The 18,874-nt window shown below is 44.4% G+C and overlaps 1 protein-coding gene across 2 annotated transcripts in view; it reads right to left on the bottom strand.

Annotated features, from left to right (window-relative positions):
• Positions 1 to 330: 330 nt before the first annotated feature.
• LOC138304332 (integrin alpha-M-like) overlaps positions 331 to 18,874 on the bottom strand; it is a 628,283-nt gene continuing 609,739 nt past the window's right edge. Inside the window, exons 29-30 of one of the 2 annotated variants that reach the window (XM_069244296.1) lie at positions 10,758 to 10,868; positions 331 to 1,225 (exon numbers count right to left, since the gene is read on the bottom strand). In XM_069244296.1, coding sequence (XP_069100397.1) covers positions 1,118 to 1,225; positions 10,758 to 10,868 — 219 coding nt within the window. In that variant the 3' untranslated portion in view covers positions 331 to 1,117. The remainder of the gene's footprint in view (positions 1,226 to 10,757; positions 10,869 to 18,874) is intronic. The other variant, XM_069244297.1, reaches the window with a different exon arrangement.

Raw genomic sequence — 18,874 nt, forward strand, 5'->3', positions numbered from 1 at the left:
AGAGGCCATGTCTCTGCCGACCTAACAAGTCAACAGGACGCCCATCAGGTTCTAAATGAGCCTGTGAGTGTTGCTAACAGAAAACTCGGGACTAGTAGAGGACCACCTATATTGCAGGAGGTTTACTGAATGTTGCATAATTGGATATAGGAAAAGTAAATGGGTGTCAAATGTTAAATTGCTAATTTCACCCTAACATTATTTTGTGCATGTCCACGTACAGTAACTAATCCTTGATTAAATAATCTGACTCTTGTAATCAGATTTTCTTAGATTTTTGCAAAAGCAGACGAGAAGTTTAAGTAGGAAGAAGTGATAGTCTAGTTCAGGTCATGATTCCATTAGGTTTATTGAGCAAGGTCATGTTTCTATTAGGTTTGTTGAGCAATTTGTCCAAGGAAGAAGATTATGGCAAAGCAGGCAGGATGGTTAAGTAAGTCAAACGCTCACCACAGAAACACACAGTAAAATGCAGGTCAGGAGATTGAATCCTGACATGGCCAACTCGTCTTCCATCCTGGTGAGGTGGATACATTTCGTACCATTTAAATGGGTGATAGTAAAAACTGTCATGTACAGCATTGAGAAACAAAAGTGGTATATGAAGATCATGTGAAAGAACAAATGATTATACTTATTGACAATGGGATACTGGCAGGCTCCCAGTTAGGTGGACATCTGGCTGTCCAATCGGTTCTAGGTTCCATCATTCTCTTAAGGGGCTGTAGGTCAAGCTGGTCTTAGACTGGAGGCCAGTGCCCTTAGAGGGCCCAGTCTATGCTTGCCTGCCAGTGTGAAGCACGGATGGGTTAAATTGTTCAATGTGATCTAGGGCTGCTGGGGTTTCTGCAGGGTCTGGCTCAGGCTTTCACTGGGAGCCGTCGTTGACAGTCTTCCAGTCACGCCTGGGGTAGATGGCCTCTTCCGTGTGACATGCGGCGAGACTCTTCACAGAACTGTCTTCTAAGAACATAGCAGGGTTTTATTTTTTCTTTCATTTTGGCAGTAGTGGGTTTCCGTCTGAACCCTGACCAGCAGGTATAGATCCCCTTGAACAGGTTAAGAATGAGGCTGGTCTATTAGGTCAAGCTCCCAGGGGCTTCCATTAGAATCTTGCTTATGTCGGTACTTCAGTCGCTGGTGCAGATAGGTCATCAGCAGTAGCAGCAGTAGAGTCATCGGTTTGTTGGAGCATCTCCTTGTATTGCCGTTTAAAGAACCCCGCCTGGAAATGAAAGCAAAGTAGTTATAATAAAAGAAGGAATCAAGGAAGAATATAGTGAGTCTGACTAAAGAAACAAGGTAAATGGATAGTCCTTTGCACTTTGGGAAAGCGAAACAAAGCTTTTCTTGCTGATGCACGGTTTCTATAGGCAGTTAATTTCATAGTGTGCATTACACTATGGGGCAGATTTACTAAGATTTTTTTAAATGATTTTAGGAATGTACTAAGGCATGCAATGCCATTTTGTGTGGCTTTACGTGGTCTAGTTACACAAAGTAAAGCAATGCAATGCACGGCGCTGCCTTGTGTTACTTCGCATTGAATAGGCATTACATGGGTGATCACAGGATGGCCTTTCCATGCACCCAAGCATGTATTTTTACACAAACCCAGATTTACAAAGACTTTTAAACCTGGGTTTGTGCCAAAATGGTATGCCTACCGGCCAGAGGCATACTGAGGAGAAATATGTGCATTTCTCCTCATAATTTCCTCTTTCTATGCATGCTGCATTCTGCAAGACATATGGAAAGAGGAATGCACCCCTAAGGATTGTGTTTGTGCAGGAAGGTACCACCTTCCACACAGAAACAATCCTGCCTGTAACATAGGTACTCTTGAATTATAGTGCAAAGGTACCTGAGTTGGCACTAGGCAGCGCCCAGTGTGTCAGCGCAAGGAAAGAGAAGAAATGCTCAATGTCTTTGTAAATATTAAGCATTTATGTAATCTTCCCTTCACAGAAAGAAGTGCAGCAAGTTCCCCTGCTGCACTGCATTGCATGGAAGACGCCTTTAAAAGTCTTTGAATTGCTCAGGGTACAGATTTACAACTTTTTGGAATCCACAAACATTAGGAGTAGTATTCCTGGAAAGCTGCGCCCGGCACTTGTTTTCCGGTGTACTGAATGTGTCACCTAACAATTTCCCTGTGCTCTCATATGCTGAGTAAGAAAGTATAGGAGGCTCAGAAAAGGGCAATCCCTGGGCAAACATCGATCGCAATTAAAAGTGGGGCAATGTTTATTGCACCAGTAAATACCATTACATTTCAGTGTATCAAACCTGGTAGAATTTAAAGTGACAAAGACCCTGAAAATAGTGCGGTAAGCACTATGATCCCCATGTTGCGCTACCTTTTCAGGGCAAAAAACTGGATTGGCGATAATTATTGCACCTGCCAGACTGTGGACACATTTTCATAGAATTTATTTGGATGCAATAATTATCCCATCCAATTCCACAACATTCATAAGGCCCTAGGTATACAATTCTACACAGAGTAACACGTTTTTCCCCATGGTGAAACTCCTTCCTCCACACCCCCCAGCACATCTGGAGTGATCTATTCCCTTGCCACAATGGAAAGGGGGTTACACCAGCCCCTTACCAGTGTGAAGCTCTAACCACGCCAAGGGTGCAAATGGGTTGAACCAATAGTTTGTGGGTGTTTACCAAATGTGACGGCAAAGAGCACCTTGCTGTGCCCACACCCAGTGAGGGGTTTGTTACTGTGCACCTGCTGTGGAGAATTGTACAGAAATAAATCCATTTATGCCTCAACCAAATCCTTCTTTAAGTTTATGACATGATTACATGTCAACTGTAAATGTACGCTTATGGCCCGAAAAATAGCTTTCCGAAATGGCACCATGTTTTGTGTTTGTGATGTTAGTCAAATGAGACATCATTGAGTATTTTTTTATTTCCATTTGATCATAAACTAAATTCATATGAATACCCCCTCAATGGTCTGCAGTCTTGATATCTTCTCTCAAGTATATAATTGAATATTATCTGACTTCGACCATGTATCACCACTTCTATTAGAATGTTCGTAAGTGTTTCCTCCCTAAGTATACAAAATCAAGAACAGGACACAGTTGGAGTACTTTAGTCTTAATTAGGCCACTATCGCTGGCTTTAGTACATGCTTCCTCAACATGGTGTATCCCATTCCCAGGCTTTCACTGAACAAATCTTCTTCAGAAGTTGGGAACTTCACAAATTTCAGAATCTGTCTTTACTGATTCATACATGTTTGCAGACGCTCACCTTTTACACATATTATTCATGTGAGGAATGACAAAATAGCCTCATGTGTAGGAAAGTACCATCCTGCCTGGCATGTTACCCCCATATTTCACTGTATATATGTTGTTTTAGTTGTATGTGTCACTAGGACCCTGCCAGCCAGGGCCCCAGTGCTCATAAGTGTGCCCTGTATGTGTTACCTGTGTTATGACTAACTGTCTCACTGAGGCTCTGCTATCTAGAACCTCAGTAGTTATGCTCTCTCATTTCTTTCCAAATTGTCACTAACAGGCTAGTGACCAATTTCACCAATTTACATTGGCATACTGGAACACCCTTATAATTCCCTAGTATATGGTACTGAGGTACCCAGGGTATTGGGGTTCCAGGAGATCCCTATGGGCTGCAGCATTTCTTTTGCCACCCATAGGGAGCTCTGACAATTCTTACACAGGCCTGCCCTTGCAGCCTGAGTGAAATAAAATCCACGTTATTTCACAGCCATTTACCACTGCACTTAAGTAACTTATAAGTCACCTATATGTCTAACCTTTACCTGGTAAAGGTTGGGTGCTAAGTTACTTAGTGTGTGGGCACCCTAGCACTAGCCAAGGTGCTCCCACATTGTTCAGGGCAAATTCCCCGGACTTTGTGAGTGCGGGGACACCATTACACGCGTGCACTATACATATGTCACAACATATATATAGCGTCACAATGGTAACTCCGAACATGGCCATGTAACATGCCTAAGATCATGGAATTGTCTCCCCAATGCCATTCTGGCATTGGGGAGACAATTCCATGATCCCCAGAGTCTCTAGCTCAGACCCGGGTACTGCCAAGCTACCTTTCCCGGGGTTCCACTGCAGCTGCTGACAACCCCTCAGACAGGTTTCTGCCCTCCTGGGGTCCAGCCAGGCTTGGCCCAGGAAGGCAGAACAAAGGACTTCCTCAGAGAGAGGGTGTTACACCCTCTCCCTTTGGAATAAGGTGTTAGGGCTGGGGAGGAGTAGCCTCCCCCAGCCTCTGGAAATGCTTTGATGGGCACAGATGGTGCCCATTTCTGCATAAGCCAGTCTACACCGGTTCAGGGATCCCCCAGCCCTGCTCTGGCGCGAAACTGGACAAAGGAAAAGGGAGTGACCACTCCCCTGACCTGCACCTCCCCTGGGAGGTGCCCAGAGCTCCTCTAGTGTGCTCCAGACCTCTGCCATCTTGGAAACAGAGGTGCTGCTGGCACACTGGACTGCTCTGAGTGGCCAGTGCCAGCAGGTGACGTCAGAGACTCCTTCTGATAGGCTCCTTCAGGTGTTGCTAGCCTATCCTCTCTCCTAGGTAGCCAAACCTCCTTTTCTGGCTATTTAGGGTCTCTGCTTTGGGGAATTCTTTAGATAACGAATGCAAGAGCTCATCAGAGTTCCTCTGCATCTCTCTCTTCACCTTCTGCCAAGGAATCGACCGCTGACTGCTCTGGAAGCCTGCAAAACTGCAACAAAGTAGCAAAGACGACTACTGCGACCTTGTAACGCTGATCCGGCCGCCTTCTCGACTGTTTTCCTGGTGGTGCATGCTGTGGGGGTAGTCTGCCTCCTCTCTGCACTAGAAGCTCCGAAGAAATCTCCTGTGGGTCGACGGAATCTTCCCCCTGCAACCGCAGGCACCAAAGAACTGCATCACTGGTCCTCTGGGTCTCCTCTCAGCACAACGAGCGAGGTCCCTTGAACTCAGCAACTCTGTCCAAGTGACTCCCACAGTCCAGTGACTCTTCAGTCCAAGTTTGGTGGAGTTAAGTCCTTGCCTCCCCACGCTAGACTGCATTGCTGGGAACCGCATGTTTTGCAGGTGCTCCGGCTCCTGTGCACTCTTCCAGGATTTCCTTTGTGCACAGCCAAGCCTGGGTCCCCGGCACTCTAACCTGCAGTGCACGACCTCCTGAGTTGTCCTTCGGCGTCGTGGGGCCCTCCTTTGTGACTTCAGGTGAGCTCCGGTTCACTCCACTTTGTAGTGCCTGTTCCGGCACTTCTGCGGGTGCTGCTTGCTTCTGAGGGGGCTTTTTTTCTTGCTGGACGCCCCCTCTGTCCCCTCACGCAATTGGTGACATCCTGGTCCCTCCTGGGCCACAGCAGCATCCGAAAACCTTAACCACGACCCTTGCAGCTAGCAAGGCTTGTTTGCGGTCTTTCTGCACGGAAACACCTCTGCACGACTCTTCACGACGTGGGACATCCATCCTCCAAAGGGGAAGTTTCTAGCCCTTGTCGTTCTTGCAGAATCCACAGCTTCTACCATCTGGTGGCAGCTTCTTTGCACCCACAGCTGACATTTCCTGGGCATCTGCCCACTCCCGACTTGATCGTGACTCTTGGACTTGGTCCCCTTGTTCCACAGATACTCTCGTCAGGAAATCCATTGTTGTTGCGTTACTGGTGTTGGTCTTCCTTGCAGAATTCCCCTATCACGACTTCTGTGCTCTTTGGGGTACTTAGGTGCACTTTGCACCCACTTTTCAGGGTCTTGGGGTGGGCTATTTTTCTAACCCTCACTGTTTTCTTACAGTCCCAGCGACCCTCTACAAAGTCACATAGGTTTGGGGTCCATTCGTGGTTCGCATTCCACTTCTAGAGTATATGGTTTGTGTTGCCCCTATCCCTACGTGCCCCCATTGCATTCTATTGTGACTATACATGTTTGCACTGTTTTCTATTGCTATCACTGCATATTTTGGTATTGTGTACATATATCTTGTGTATATTTGCTAACCTCATACAGCGGGTACTCACTGAGATACTTTTGGCATATTGTTATAAAAATAAAGTACCTTTATTTTTAGTATATCTGTGTATTGTGTTTTCTTATGATATTGTGCATATGACACTAGTGGTACTGTAGGAGCTTCTAGTTCAGCCTAAGCTGCTCTGCTGAGCTACCTTTTCTATCAGCCTAAGCTGCTAGACACCCCTCTACACTAATAAGGGATACCTGGGCCTGGTGCAAGGTGTAAGTTCCCCTTGGTACCCACTACAAGCCAGTCCAGCCTCCTACATCATGCACTTCCAAATTCTCATCATAGGCTAACACAATCTCACATTGTATAATGACTGGTCTACATTCTCAATCGAGCATTACTCCTCCCTCACAGTGTTAGTGCTGAAGATCTGAGTGTGGGACATTGAATAGTGCTCAAGAATTCCCATGCTTCCACGAGCCCCTGTGATTCAAACCTTAAAAAGGATTCCGTAATCTGCCTCCATTTTCCAGCACATGCATTGTGTGATCTGCCGTAGTGTAAGATGTTTCTTGTTAATGTCCACACAAAACTGTCTAATACTCAAATACATAACATTCATAGGCAACACTTGGGTTATGAACTCTTAACACCATCAGCATCATTGTAATATTGTTTTATTACAAATTCTATTCTATTCAGCTACTTGGACAGGGACAGTCATGGTAAATATCCACACAAAATAGGCATATTTTATCCAATCTTTTAAATGTAAGAAGACTTAACTCTGCCTTATGTCGATGGGATAGGAAGTTTGGAACACAGCACCTTGAAACATTTTGTGCAGACATTCAAATATAAAAAAACAAAGGCCCATATTTATGGAAAATGACACACATCTCTGCTAGCGGTTGTGTGTCAAAAAATGTAAGGCGAGCTACCGTCATTCCCTAGCGCCATATTTGAAAAATTATGCACAATGGCGCTAAGGAATGGTTATCATCATAGAAAATGACGCTAGATGGTGATGGAAGGCCTTAGAAAAAATGACGCGGGTGGGCTAAAAATTACGCTGGACTGATTAGCGGCAAAAAATCTGCTGCTAGACAGCCTAGTGTCATTTTTTGGTCACACAAGCAGGCAAAAAATGACAGCTGTCTGAAAATAGACAGGAGACATTGTCACAACCACAGTGTCCACCACAGGGGACCAGTGTCCCCAGGACAACCCAAACAGGACCAGTGTCAGCCATGGGGCCTCATGTAAGTGGCCCCCAGTGATGCACAACAGTTAAGCACAAATACGCGGGATGGGCTCTCTCCTCTTGTAGTGTCACTGTGGAGTGGGTGGTGGTGATGCTGGGGGTTGGGGTGTGCCTCTATGTGCCCAAATTAGTGACACTATGTTGGATTCCATGGTGTTTCCCATAGAAATGTGCCTAACATCACTTTAATGCCTGGTCTGACCCGGCGTTAAATTTTGACACTAATCGGCCTTAGCATTTTTGGATCTGCCTTCTTAGTGTGCGTCCTTTTAGCGCCAGGAGGTAAATGTGGCACTGTAGGGCTAGTGTCATTTTTTGGAAGGGAATGTCTACCTTGCATATCACTGTCACAATACAACGCAAGGTGGGTTGGCGCTTCCAAAAAATGACGCTAACTCAGATATTTTGACGCTAGACTGGTCTAGCGTCAAAATATAAATACAGAGTTAAGTTAGTGCTGCTTTAACGTAAAAAAATGACACTAAGGTGGTGCAAACTTTATATAAATATGGGCCAAAATATTTATAAATGAATTGAAAGTTTTTATATGCTCTGATCTCATGGTCTCCTTACTGCAATTCACATACGACTCTAAAGTTTTAAGTTTAAACTGCCACTATAGCATGCCAAAGTCCTCTTTCAAAATGTGCAGTTTCAGCACGGTGTCAAGACATTACTTTGTGATATACCAGAAAAAGTACATGCAAATGAAGAGCCTACCATGTGCCATCCTAAATTCCTCCAGGTACCCTCCACTAACTAACTAACTTTGTTAGTGATGAGTTGCTCACAGGTGCTGTGACTTCTTGTTTTATGCTTCACAGGTGATTGATCTAATTGGAGGACAGGTATGACTATATACTTGTTAGCAAGCAGGGACCCTCACTCTAGTCAGGGCAATGGAGATACACACTTAAATAACCTTTGCTCTTCCCCTTCGTAGCTTGGCTCATGCAGTCAGGCTTAACTCAAAGGCAATGTGTAAAGTATTTGTACTAACACACACATTACAGTGCAAACACTACAAAATGTACACCATACCAGTGTAGAAAAATCAGCAATATTTGTCTAAATCAAACAAGACCAAAACCACAAAAATCCAACATACACAAGTCAAGATTTGAATTTTTGAAATAAAAAGAGTCTTCCTCTATAGAAAATAATGGAAACGTTGTTGTTATACAAAGTACCTGGTTTGCGTCTAAAATAAAGCAGCATGGGTGAGCGTGCATTGGAAAAGTCAGCGATGCGTCGATTCCTTACTGGTTAGTGAGGTTGTATGCTGTCTCTTCTCCGGCCGGATAGGCAATGCATCGTTTTTTCTCTCTCGCAAGAGAGCGACACATCAATTTCCAGACAGGGCACCTAAGATCCGCGCAGGTTCACAATGAGTTTGATGCCCAGCGACAATGCGTGGGAAATCTGTCTGCACAGTGATGGGATACAAGGCTGCGTGGGGTTTGCCTTGTTTACTGCAGCCACAAGTGGGTGTTGCATCGTTTTTCTAGCTGCAATGCAGGTGATGCGTTGAAATCAGCCATGAGGCGGGTGGCGCATCGTTTTTACAGCAGCATTGCAGGTTGTGCTGCATACTTTTCCACACACATCTCCCTGTGCATGGATTTCAGTCCTTGTTCTACCAGCTTCACCTTTCCAGGGCCATGTACTGGATAGGGCACCACTTGACAGGGCAGGAGTCTCAGCAGAGAGTCCAGGTACTGGCAAAGGAAGTCCTTGATGGCCCTGAGACTTCAAAACAGGAGGCAGGCTCAGTCCACATCCTTTGAGATTCTTCACAATCAGGAATATACCACAAAGTCCAGTCTTTGTCCCCTTTTACAGACAGCAGCAGCAACTGTAGGATAGCCCAACAAAGCATAGTCACAGGCGGCGGCAGCACTTCTCCTAAGCTCTTCAGCTCTTCTTCTTGGCAGAAATTCCTCATGGTTCCAGAAGTAAATCTAAAAATCTGGGGTTTTGAGTCGTTTCTGCCTTTGAGGTAGGCAAACTTCAAAGAAAAGTCTCTGTTGTTCACAGGATCCTGCCTTGCCCAGGTCTGGCCCCAGACATACACCATGGGGATGGAGGCTGCATTGTGTGAGAGCAAGCACATCCCAGTTAGGCGTAAGTGACCACTCCTCCCTCCACCCTAGCACAGATGGCTCATCAGGATGTGCAGGCTACATCCCAGCTCCCTCTGGGTTACTGTGTAGAGGGAATTTATAAACAGCCCAACTGTCAGTCTGACCCAGACAGGAAATACACAAGCAGGCAGAGTCACAGAATGGATTAAGCAAGAAAATACCAACTTTCTAAAAATGTCATTTTGAAACTGACAATCTAAAACCAACTTTGTCAAAAGTTGTATTTTTAAATTGTGAGTTCAGAGACCCCAAACTCCATACCTCTATCTGCTCTCAAACGGAAACTGTACTTAAACATTATTTAAAGACAGCCTCCATGCTAACCTATGAGAGACATAGGCCTTGCAGCAGTGAAAACCGAATTTGGCAGTATTTCACTGTTAGGACATGTAAAACACATCAGTACATGTCCCACCTTTAACATACACTGCACCCTGCCCATACGGCTACCTAGGGCCTACCTTAGGGGTGCCTTACATATTACACTTGCCAGGTTGAATTGGCAGTTTAAACCTGCACACACAGACACTGCAGTGGCAGGTCTGACACATGTTTACACGGCTACTCATGTGGGTGGAACAAGCAGTGCTGCAGGCCCACTAGTAGCAATTGATTTAAAGGCCCTATGCACCTCTAGTGCACTTTACCAGGGACTCACTAGTAAATCAAATATACCAATCATGGATAAACCAATCAACAATACAATTTACACAGAGATCATATGCACTTTAGCACTGTTTTAGCAGTGGTAAAGTGCCCAGAGTCCAAAAGCCAACAAAAACTGGTCAGAAAAATTAGGAGGAAGGAGGCAAAAAGACTGGGGTCGGCCCTGCAAAAAGGGCCAGGTGCCACATTATGTATTTTTCTATATGTTTTTAATGTGTTTGTAATGTCCTTACTTTTATGGATACCATGTGCATCCGAATAAAGTTAGTATGACTGACTGACTACTAACATTACTTGCCTGATTGGCAGACTCCATTCCCTTCACTGGCAGCTATTCAAGCAAAATTATGTCTTCAGTAAATGTGTGACCATACACATAGTGATCTAGGATAACAATTCTAGATATGTTGATAATCGCCAGAGAACTGACAGGAAGGAATGTGTGATCCTGCAACTCTATGGTCCTAATTTGGAGGAGGAAACTTCATTGTGGCTGTCCTAAAACTCACAAATGCCCTCCCTTTTCATCTGGCCCCAAATGATAGCTATCACACTGACTTCTAAATATTTATCTTTCTGCACTTTTTTGTAACCTAACTGAGCCATCCATTTTACCCTCTTATTGGTCCTTCAATTGACACAAAGCAAACAAGCACAGTAAGTGCAGAATCAATAAAGGTTATAGAACTTCACTCACCTTATAAAGTCCAGCAGAGATGAGAGCCAGCAATACCAAACCACCCACACTGCTCCCAATGATTATGGGTAAGTAATTATATTCCTTGTACACCTCGATTCTTGTTGACACCTAAACAGCAAAAGAAGATTTGGAGGTGAGATTGAAAAAGGGGCATGCAATGGTACTGGATGTATAAGCATCTAATAAACCAAACTACAAATGCTTGTCTCCCAGATATATGGACCTCAGATTTTGAAGTGCAAGTAATTATAACAGATGCAGAACAAACTTTACTTTCTATCACTGGTTCTTCTGAAACACAGTGCAACTCCTGAAACATCAGAAGGAAGGAGGCTTCACCTACAACTTATAAACACTTCTGATAGGATCACAAGATATGATGTTGTCAATGACTATAGCAAGATTTGACCAAGGTGAATCTGGAAGCCCAATTGGAAATGTCAGGCTAAGGAGGGAGAGGGAAAGTCATACATAATACCAAGGACTTGTGGGAAAGGTATGACCAATGACCCTAGGTGAATTGTTAGTCTTTGGACAGTACTGCAGGTCCTGGATGAAGAAGTTTGGAGGGATTATAAACAGCATCGAAACACACTGCATGATACTGGCTAATGGGACTTTCATACCCCAGTGGCTTTGAGTCTCTACTAAAATGAGTAATGGGACATTTATACAATGCAGGCTGAAATGGGGTCTCCTGCTCAATGCAGGTACCACAGGAGCTGCACACTACTGATGGAAGAAATCTTACAAACATTATTGGTTAACTGAGGAGGAACAAATTTGAAGAATACCGGACATTCTTGAAATTCCATTGTGAATCTGTAAGGTCTTTGGCTCAGACTATCATTAATTCACAATCACAGCCGTAAATGCCAAAGTACTATACCTTCCTCACTAGTAGACTGCAGTTGATTTACTCTCATAAAAAGTAAATCTCAATCTGCACTGAAGAAATGAGACTTCTCTGTTCTGCTGAACCCACAATGTACATCTACGTGAAAGGCACTCATTTTCGGTGAATGCAAAGCATTGTGGGAAACACTAGCCCTAAGATGAAACAACAATCATTTCACATTCAAAAAACTTTAATATGGCTAGAATGACCCTAACTATGAATAGAATGGCCTTTTTCAGGTCAATTCAATATTTTAAAGCTTTCATTTAAAGTTCACCAGAGTTTCCAGCGTGGACCTCAGGACCCCCCTGCTTTTCTTAGCATTGACCTTACAGCCTTTGGAAGTTCTGGATCACACTGAAAGTACGAGGGAACAAAACATGAAGGGCTATCTTAGGGCCTGATGTAGCAAGGCTTTTGTGCCTCGCAAACGGCGAAAAACGCTGTTTGCGAGGTGCAAAAGCCCCCACGCTATGCAGAAACGCATTTTGCGAGTCGGAACCGACTCGCAAAATGCGTTTCTGACTCGCAAATAGGAAGGGGTGTTCCCTTCCTATTTGCGACTCGCAACACGATGTAAGTTGATTTGCGACCGCGAAAACGGTCGCAAATCAACTCGCAGTTACCATCCACTTGAAGTGGATGGTAACTCATTCGCAAACAGGAAGGGGTCCCCATGGGACCCCTTCCCCTTTGTGAATGATCACAAAATATTTTTTCAGAGCAGGTAGTGGTCCTATGGACCACTGCCTGCTCTGAAAAAACCGAAACAAAAGGTTTCGGTATTCTTTTCCAAGTGCAGCTCGTTTTCCTTTAAGGAAAACGGGCTGCAGATGTAAAAAAAAAACTGCTTTATTTAAAAGCAGTCACGGACATGGTGGTCTGCTGTCTCTAGCAGGCCACCATCCCCGTGAGTGCCCAGACTCGCAATGGGGTCGCACACTGCGACCCACCTCATTAATATTAATGAGGTGGGTCTTTGCGACCCCATTGCGAGTCGCAGAAGGTGTCTGAGTCACCTTTCTGCATAGCAAATTGCGAGTTGCAATTTGCGAGTCACTCGGACTCGCAAATTGCAACTCGCAATTTGCCACCTACCTACATCTGTCATGCTTCATTTCTATTTCTTTTCCTTCCTTCTGTCACCCATCAATAATCTCCAATTTGCTGATAAGCAACTCATTGTAGGGTCGCTGAGTTTCTCCACAGCCTTCTATCATTTACTGAGTGGCCAGGTGGAAAAAGTGAAAACAATTACTCATTCCACTGGCTCTGGTAGAGTTAAGATAAGCCCAGTAAGAAGCATTCTGCCACCATTATTGAGTGGAAGCCATGTAGAGGGGGCCCAGGACTCCTCAGCTTCCCACGGTGCTCTTACCACTGTTGGCCGCAATGGTTGTCTGCAGAAGGCAAAAACGTTTGATGAGCACCAATTCAGATACCAACCCTAATGCTGGTACCAGTGTGCATGAGAATTTTCATCAAACTAAGTATTACTATGTGGTGTTAGGAAAGACCCTTGAGGCTTTTTCTCAAAACCAAGGCATTGCAATTGCCTGGCCTCCCTTCAATAAAACCGTAATTTTCTCATTTCACAGCATCACTTCATGAATGCAAAAGCTGTGCAACCTGTTTAAACGTTCAGATCATTGACAGATATGCCTAATCGCTGTTAAATTGAATCTGTTTGTGAGTAGCCTGGTGGGCTTCATATGATTTAACAGGGGCTTTAGGTAGAGAATGTGTGTGCCAATGCTTTGTCCATCCGCTTACACACTGACAGTTTTAAGTCTGTTTATTTTTATTTTATAAGTCTTATTTTACCTAAATCAATCAAAACATTTTATTTAGTTTGAAAATTATCAACAATAAAAATAAATAAGCAACTCATCACATAACACGGACAATCATTATTCAAGAGAAAATAATAAAAATCACTTCCAAAATTGCAATCGAGCAACTATCCTGCCCAATAAATAGTTTTAAAGAAGATTTAAAACGAATTTCATTAAATCGCATAATTTATTACCCCATAACCTAATAATAGTTAGCAGATATAAAAGTTACATTAAAAAAATGTCATTCCCCGGATGGTATTTCAATAAGAATAAAACAAAATTATAAAAACACTCAAAAATATTTTAAATTGTTCCGCCAATTTATAGCCACACCAGCGCATCAGAAGCCATACACAATCACAAAAAAGCTGGATGATATTGCACAAAACCCCTGGACCTCAATAATAAGAGTCTGCAGAGACACTCCATCGCAGGGGCACAGTTTTATAGATTTTTTATCAAATTGGCCTAACAGAAAACACAAATTACTTCTGATATCCCCAAACGAAATCGCGAAATGAGAGTCCTTTCACTAACATGTCTAATCTCCAGGAGATATGCCTCTGGACCCATCCCCATCTTTAGCATTATATAACCCCTTACTGATTTTCTTCTTAATTCCTCCTCCTCCCTCTTAGCCCCTAAAATGTTTAGGAAATTCTCCGTTGCCCAATGCTTATCAGAGCTGGTTAAACCCTCTGAGGCCTTAAACATATCTAGCCGCCCAAGTACAATGGCTACTTTTCTTATAGACATCAACCAGGGAATATCTTTCGCATGGTCGCACAACATGCAGTCTCGCAGGATTTCTCTGTTAAAAGAGGCAAACTCATTAGTCCAAAAAGAGATCCACAACATAAAAGGAGCAATCTTGATGGTATCTTCTATGAAATCTAAATCCAATTCTGCATGCAAACAGAAGCCAGAGGTATTTTGACCAACTCTTAACAACCTTCTGCAGAAATAATTTGCCTCTATGGCAAGGGCCCTATTTTCCGTGAAGCCCCAAAGTGGAGTCCCATACAACAGGACTGGGAGACATTTGTGCCTATAAACTTCAGACAAGGGCTTAATAGGTTTATTACCCACCCTTGCAGCAAACTCAAACGAGGCACCAACTGTGGCATTAAAGAGCACCCCTCTCCTTGAGATACAAGATTTCCAGGTGCCCTTATCATCGAAATTAACCCATAAATAGGAAATTCCTGCACCTTACTAATTACTTCCTCATTTATTTTCAGCCCTCCCACCCTACTCAATGGTTTACCATACACCATAAAATGTGATTTACTACAGTTTATCACTAGGTCTAAAGCTGACATTAAAACTTCATAGGCTTTGACCGCCTCACGAAGACCATTCATGGTGCGGGCCATGAGCACTGCATCATCAGCATAGATCAATACCGAGACACTCTTACCATTGATTTTAGGAGCATCCTTACAGCGTTCAACTAGAAAGTCATACAGCCCATTTATATACAGAAGGAAATTGGTAGGAGCCAGGACACACCCCTGGCGTACACCCCTGTTAAGCTCAAACAAATCAGAGCATTCCCCCTTTGGCCCAACCCTCACATTAGTGTTAGTTCTTAAGTGGAGATAACGAAGCAGCTCCACAATTTGGGAATCCATACCCAACCGGGTTGGCCTCTCCCACAGCTTACTCCGATTAACCTTATCAAAGGCACAACTGAGATCCATGAACGCAAGATACAAATATCCCTTCTTGGCTTGCATGTATTTACCAATCAGCATAAGCAGATTTTGTTCCTGGGTACAAAGTCCTTCCCTAAAACCGTATTGCAGCCTGCTCACAATTGCATTTTCAGCCATCCAATCCTCAATGCACCTTAAAATAATCTGACCCAAATTTTTAGCTAAAGAATCAAGGAGTGAAATTGGGCGATATGACTTGGAATCATTTTGATCACCCTTTTTATACACAGGAATAATACATGCCGATCTCTAGGTGGCAGGGATTCCCACGCTAACTGCTGCATTGAAGACATTGAGCAGGATAGGCACCCACAGCTGAGGACAATATTTGTAGAGATCCATTAGGATAGTATCCAGGGCTTTATTACTAGCGCTGCCATGTAGCGCCTCCCCTATCTCTAAGAGTGTGAACTTAATAGCTAAGTTGGGGGGCTCATCATATAGTTTACCCATTTTCTCTTATAGGGGGCTTCCATGAAAATTCTACAGAAAATGACACACCCAAACCTCAGAGGCAATATTGCAGCCCAGACCCTCAGATGTTTCTGTCTCAATTGAACCCCTATTTACAACCATCCAAAACAGGCCTAGGTTCTTATGGTCTGCTGTACGTTCCAATTTCTCCCAGGCTTGCTCCTGGAGCTTTAGCTTTCTTGCACTTACAATAATTTTGTACTGAGCCCTCACATCTCTTAAGTGGGCCTTATCGCTTAGATGTTCATTTAAAGCCTCCGTCAGGGATTTCTTTGCCTCATAGCAGGGCTCGCTAAACCATCCACCCTTACATTTACCGGAGAACTGAGCAGCTACAATCAAACAATCTTTGAAAACTACATCTACTCTAAACATAGCATCCATGACTTCCCCTGACCTGGGTGATTCTGCCAGAAGTATGCCTGTAATCAAATTTAGATTTTCACCCACCACCCTCTCTACTACTTGCTGGATATTTATCTGTCTCCATCTATGTCTCATACCCTAATCTTTAGTCCTCACCAAAGCTGGCCCTGCCCACCCTGATTTGCGTAAAATCTCAGGAGAATTAAAAAAAATTGTGAGGGGCTTAAGGTCACTAAAGTGCTTCTCTACCACCTCAACATGCATGACCAAGTTTTTTAAAGATGGGGACACAAAAATATAATCGATTGTTGTTCCGGCCCCTCTGCCTACAAAGGTTGGGGCCTGATGTGAACCCACAACTTCCATGTTGCAAGTATTCAGAACACCCAAGCTCTGTAGGCCGTTGATTAAATCCCTGCCCCTTGGATCCTTTAATCCCTCAGCTATATCTACCTCGTGATCCAACTCAAAAGGATTCACCACTGTACTATGCTGCCCTATCTTGGCATTGAAATCCCCTGACACAACAGCACAGAACTCCAAACCGAACCCCTCCAATGACATCCAGAGTCCCGGACAGCATTGTAAAAATTTGCCAGCAGGACATTAAATTGATTTGGAAAGACTACCCATACAATCAATTTACCCTGATGGTTGCAGGTATTTTGATACGCTTTCCCTATTTTAGAGAATTGGATTAGAGTAACTAGTCCCCCTTTAGGATGCCCTCCTTAAGGCAGAGGGGCCGGGACTGCAAACTTTTGATATCCATCCCAGGCTGCCAGCCCATCCGACCAGGTTTCTTGAAGTAGAATTAAATCATACTGAACCAGAAACCTTATCCATTCACGATCTAATAGCTTAGTGTCAAACCCTGCTACATTCCATGAAATATGACAGCACTTTGTAGTCTTTCCACCCTGATCTTCCATGTTCGTAATAGCTTTAGGGGGTTCTACTGTGCCCACTTGAGATCTCCATACATAGCGTCAATCCACCCCCTCCAGATCAGAAATAAAAATGGGGTCATTCCCCATACTAGTTGGATGTAAAACACCCTGCATTAGATTGGGATTCTTAGGATTCCTGTTTGGAAAATCGACAGTCTGCTTAACATGATTATAAAAGAAGTCCAAGGGGACCATACCAATCCTTTCCTTCCTCTGGGAAGCCAAACTGTGTGTCAAAAGGAGCCGCTGGGCCAGACCTGGATGTCTACAATTTACAATAATACAATTCCCATTCCCCACTTTTTCTCGAGGAGCAATCCAATAAATTCATCTGACAAACAGAATATCGCTCAGAGTTTTTACTCAGCCAGTGACAAGTATTTTTTTTTAGTTGGTCAGTGGTTTCACTAATACCTGGTGCTAGAGAAGGAACATCTGTAAGTACCATCACATAGGGAGCGCAGGCTGGAGGGAGCTCCAAACAGACAAGAAGAGAACTTTGTTTCAAGTGCGGATCTAGAATTTTACAACTTTGTTGAGACTCCCTTCCATTCTCCATATGCCTACTACCAGTTGGCCTTCCAACTCTCAGCCTGTTATTTCCCCTTACATCTGCTGATGAGTCAACTTGGGTAGCCTAGGGACCCTCCACACAATTTCCAAGAGCCCCCAAATTTGAAAGACTTTTGGATTGCCGCATGTCTCTATCCAGGGCCCTAGGGTGTCCCTCACATAGGATCATCCCCTTGGATGGTAATCCTTGACTACTGAAATCCAAGTGGTCACCCTCAGCTGTAACTGGGCTAGACCTCTCCTGCCCACACAACAGGGAAACTGCATTTTCAAGCACCTGCAATTTCTCCAAAACTGGGGCCAAACTAGCCTCAATCATCTCCCTGAACTTCCTCAGTATATTTTAAACAGCGAGACCTGGGGACTGATTGAGGCCAGTGCCTTCCAATACACCCGTAGGATTCAAATTTACAGACAGAGGCAGTTTTAATTTTTTCTCAGCTTTCTTCAATGCCTTTATCTTTATCAAAGGGAGGCTACCGCTGTCCGGGGGAGAAACCATCAGAAGCCTCTTACTCATCCTTATTGTGCCAGTCTTACCATTTGACCTTATTTGTGCTGGCAGTTGGGCTTCAAGCAAACCTCCCTGCTCTCTCTGTAGGGGCCCATCCTCATCTTCCGATGATCCTAGAGCCTCAATGTCTAAGGAGACTTGCTGCCAATCACCCATCTCCAGTGAAAGTCTCCTCTCCCTCAAGTCAAACTCCTTGGTAACTACCCCCCCTTCTCTGGCAAGAAAGGAGCGCAGCGTTGTATTTGAACTTCCCTTCCCTTCCCTCCTCCACACTGGTCCCCAATTTGCAGGGCCCTTCTCCTACCCATCCTCACAATATGCCAGGGAGGGCCTCCCTAGGGAACAGGAGGTCAGCCACAACCAATTTTAAAAATAATGAAAGAGTGGGTGGAGGTCAAAATCAGCAGTAGATTATACAATAGTCAGTTGAGTCGAACGCTCACCCGCCGTGCTGGAACTAAGAGGGTTGGCCCACCCCAGCCTCTTCCGGTCGGTGATGGGCGAAGGAGAGGCCCACCCTTGGTCCGGGTGTGGCCCGCGCATCGATACAATGTTCAGCACTATTAAGCGCTTGCCGAGAGTTAGGCTCTGCCCCTCCTCCTTACAGCTTTCACCTGGGACACAGAGTCCCCCTTCTCAATGCCACGCATCCAGTGCGGCGGTACAATGTTCAGCGCTATTAAGCGCTCGCCAGGGGTTAGGCTCCGCCCCTCCTCCTTGCAGCTTTGCCCTGGGACACGGAGTCCCCTTTCTCAATGCCACGCATACCTAAACATACTTGGA

The sequence above is a fragment of the Pleurodeles waltl genome, chromosome 7 (genome assembly GCF_031143425.1).
Source record: "Pleurodeles waltl isolate 20211129_DDA chromosome 7, aPleWal1.hap1.20221129, whole genome shotgun sequence".
Classification (NCBI taxonomy): Eukaryota; Metazoa; Chordata; class Amphibia; order Caudata; family Salamandridae; genus Pleurodeles; species Pleurodeles waltl.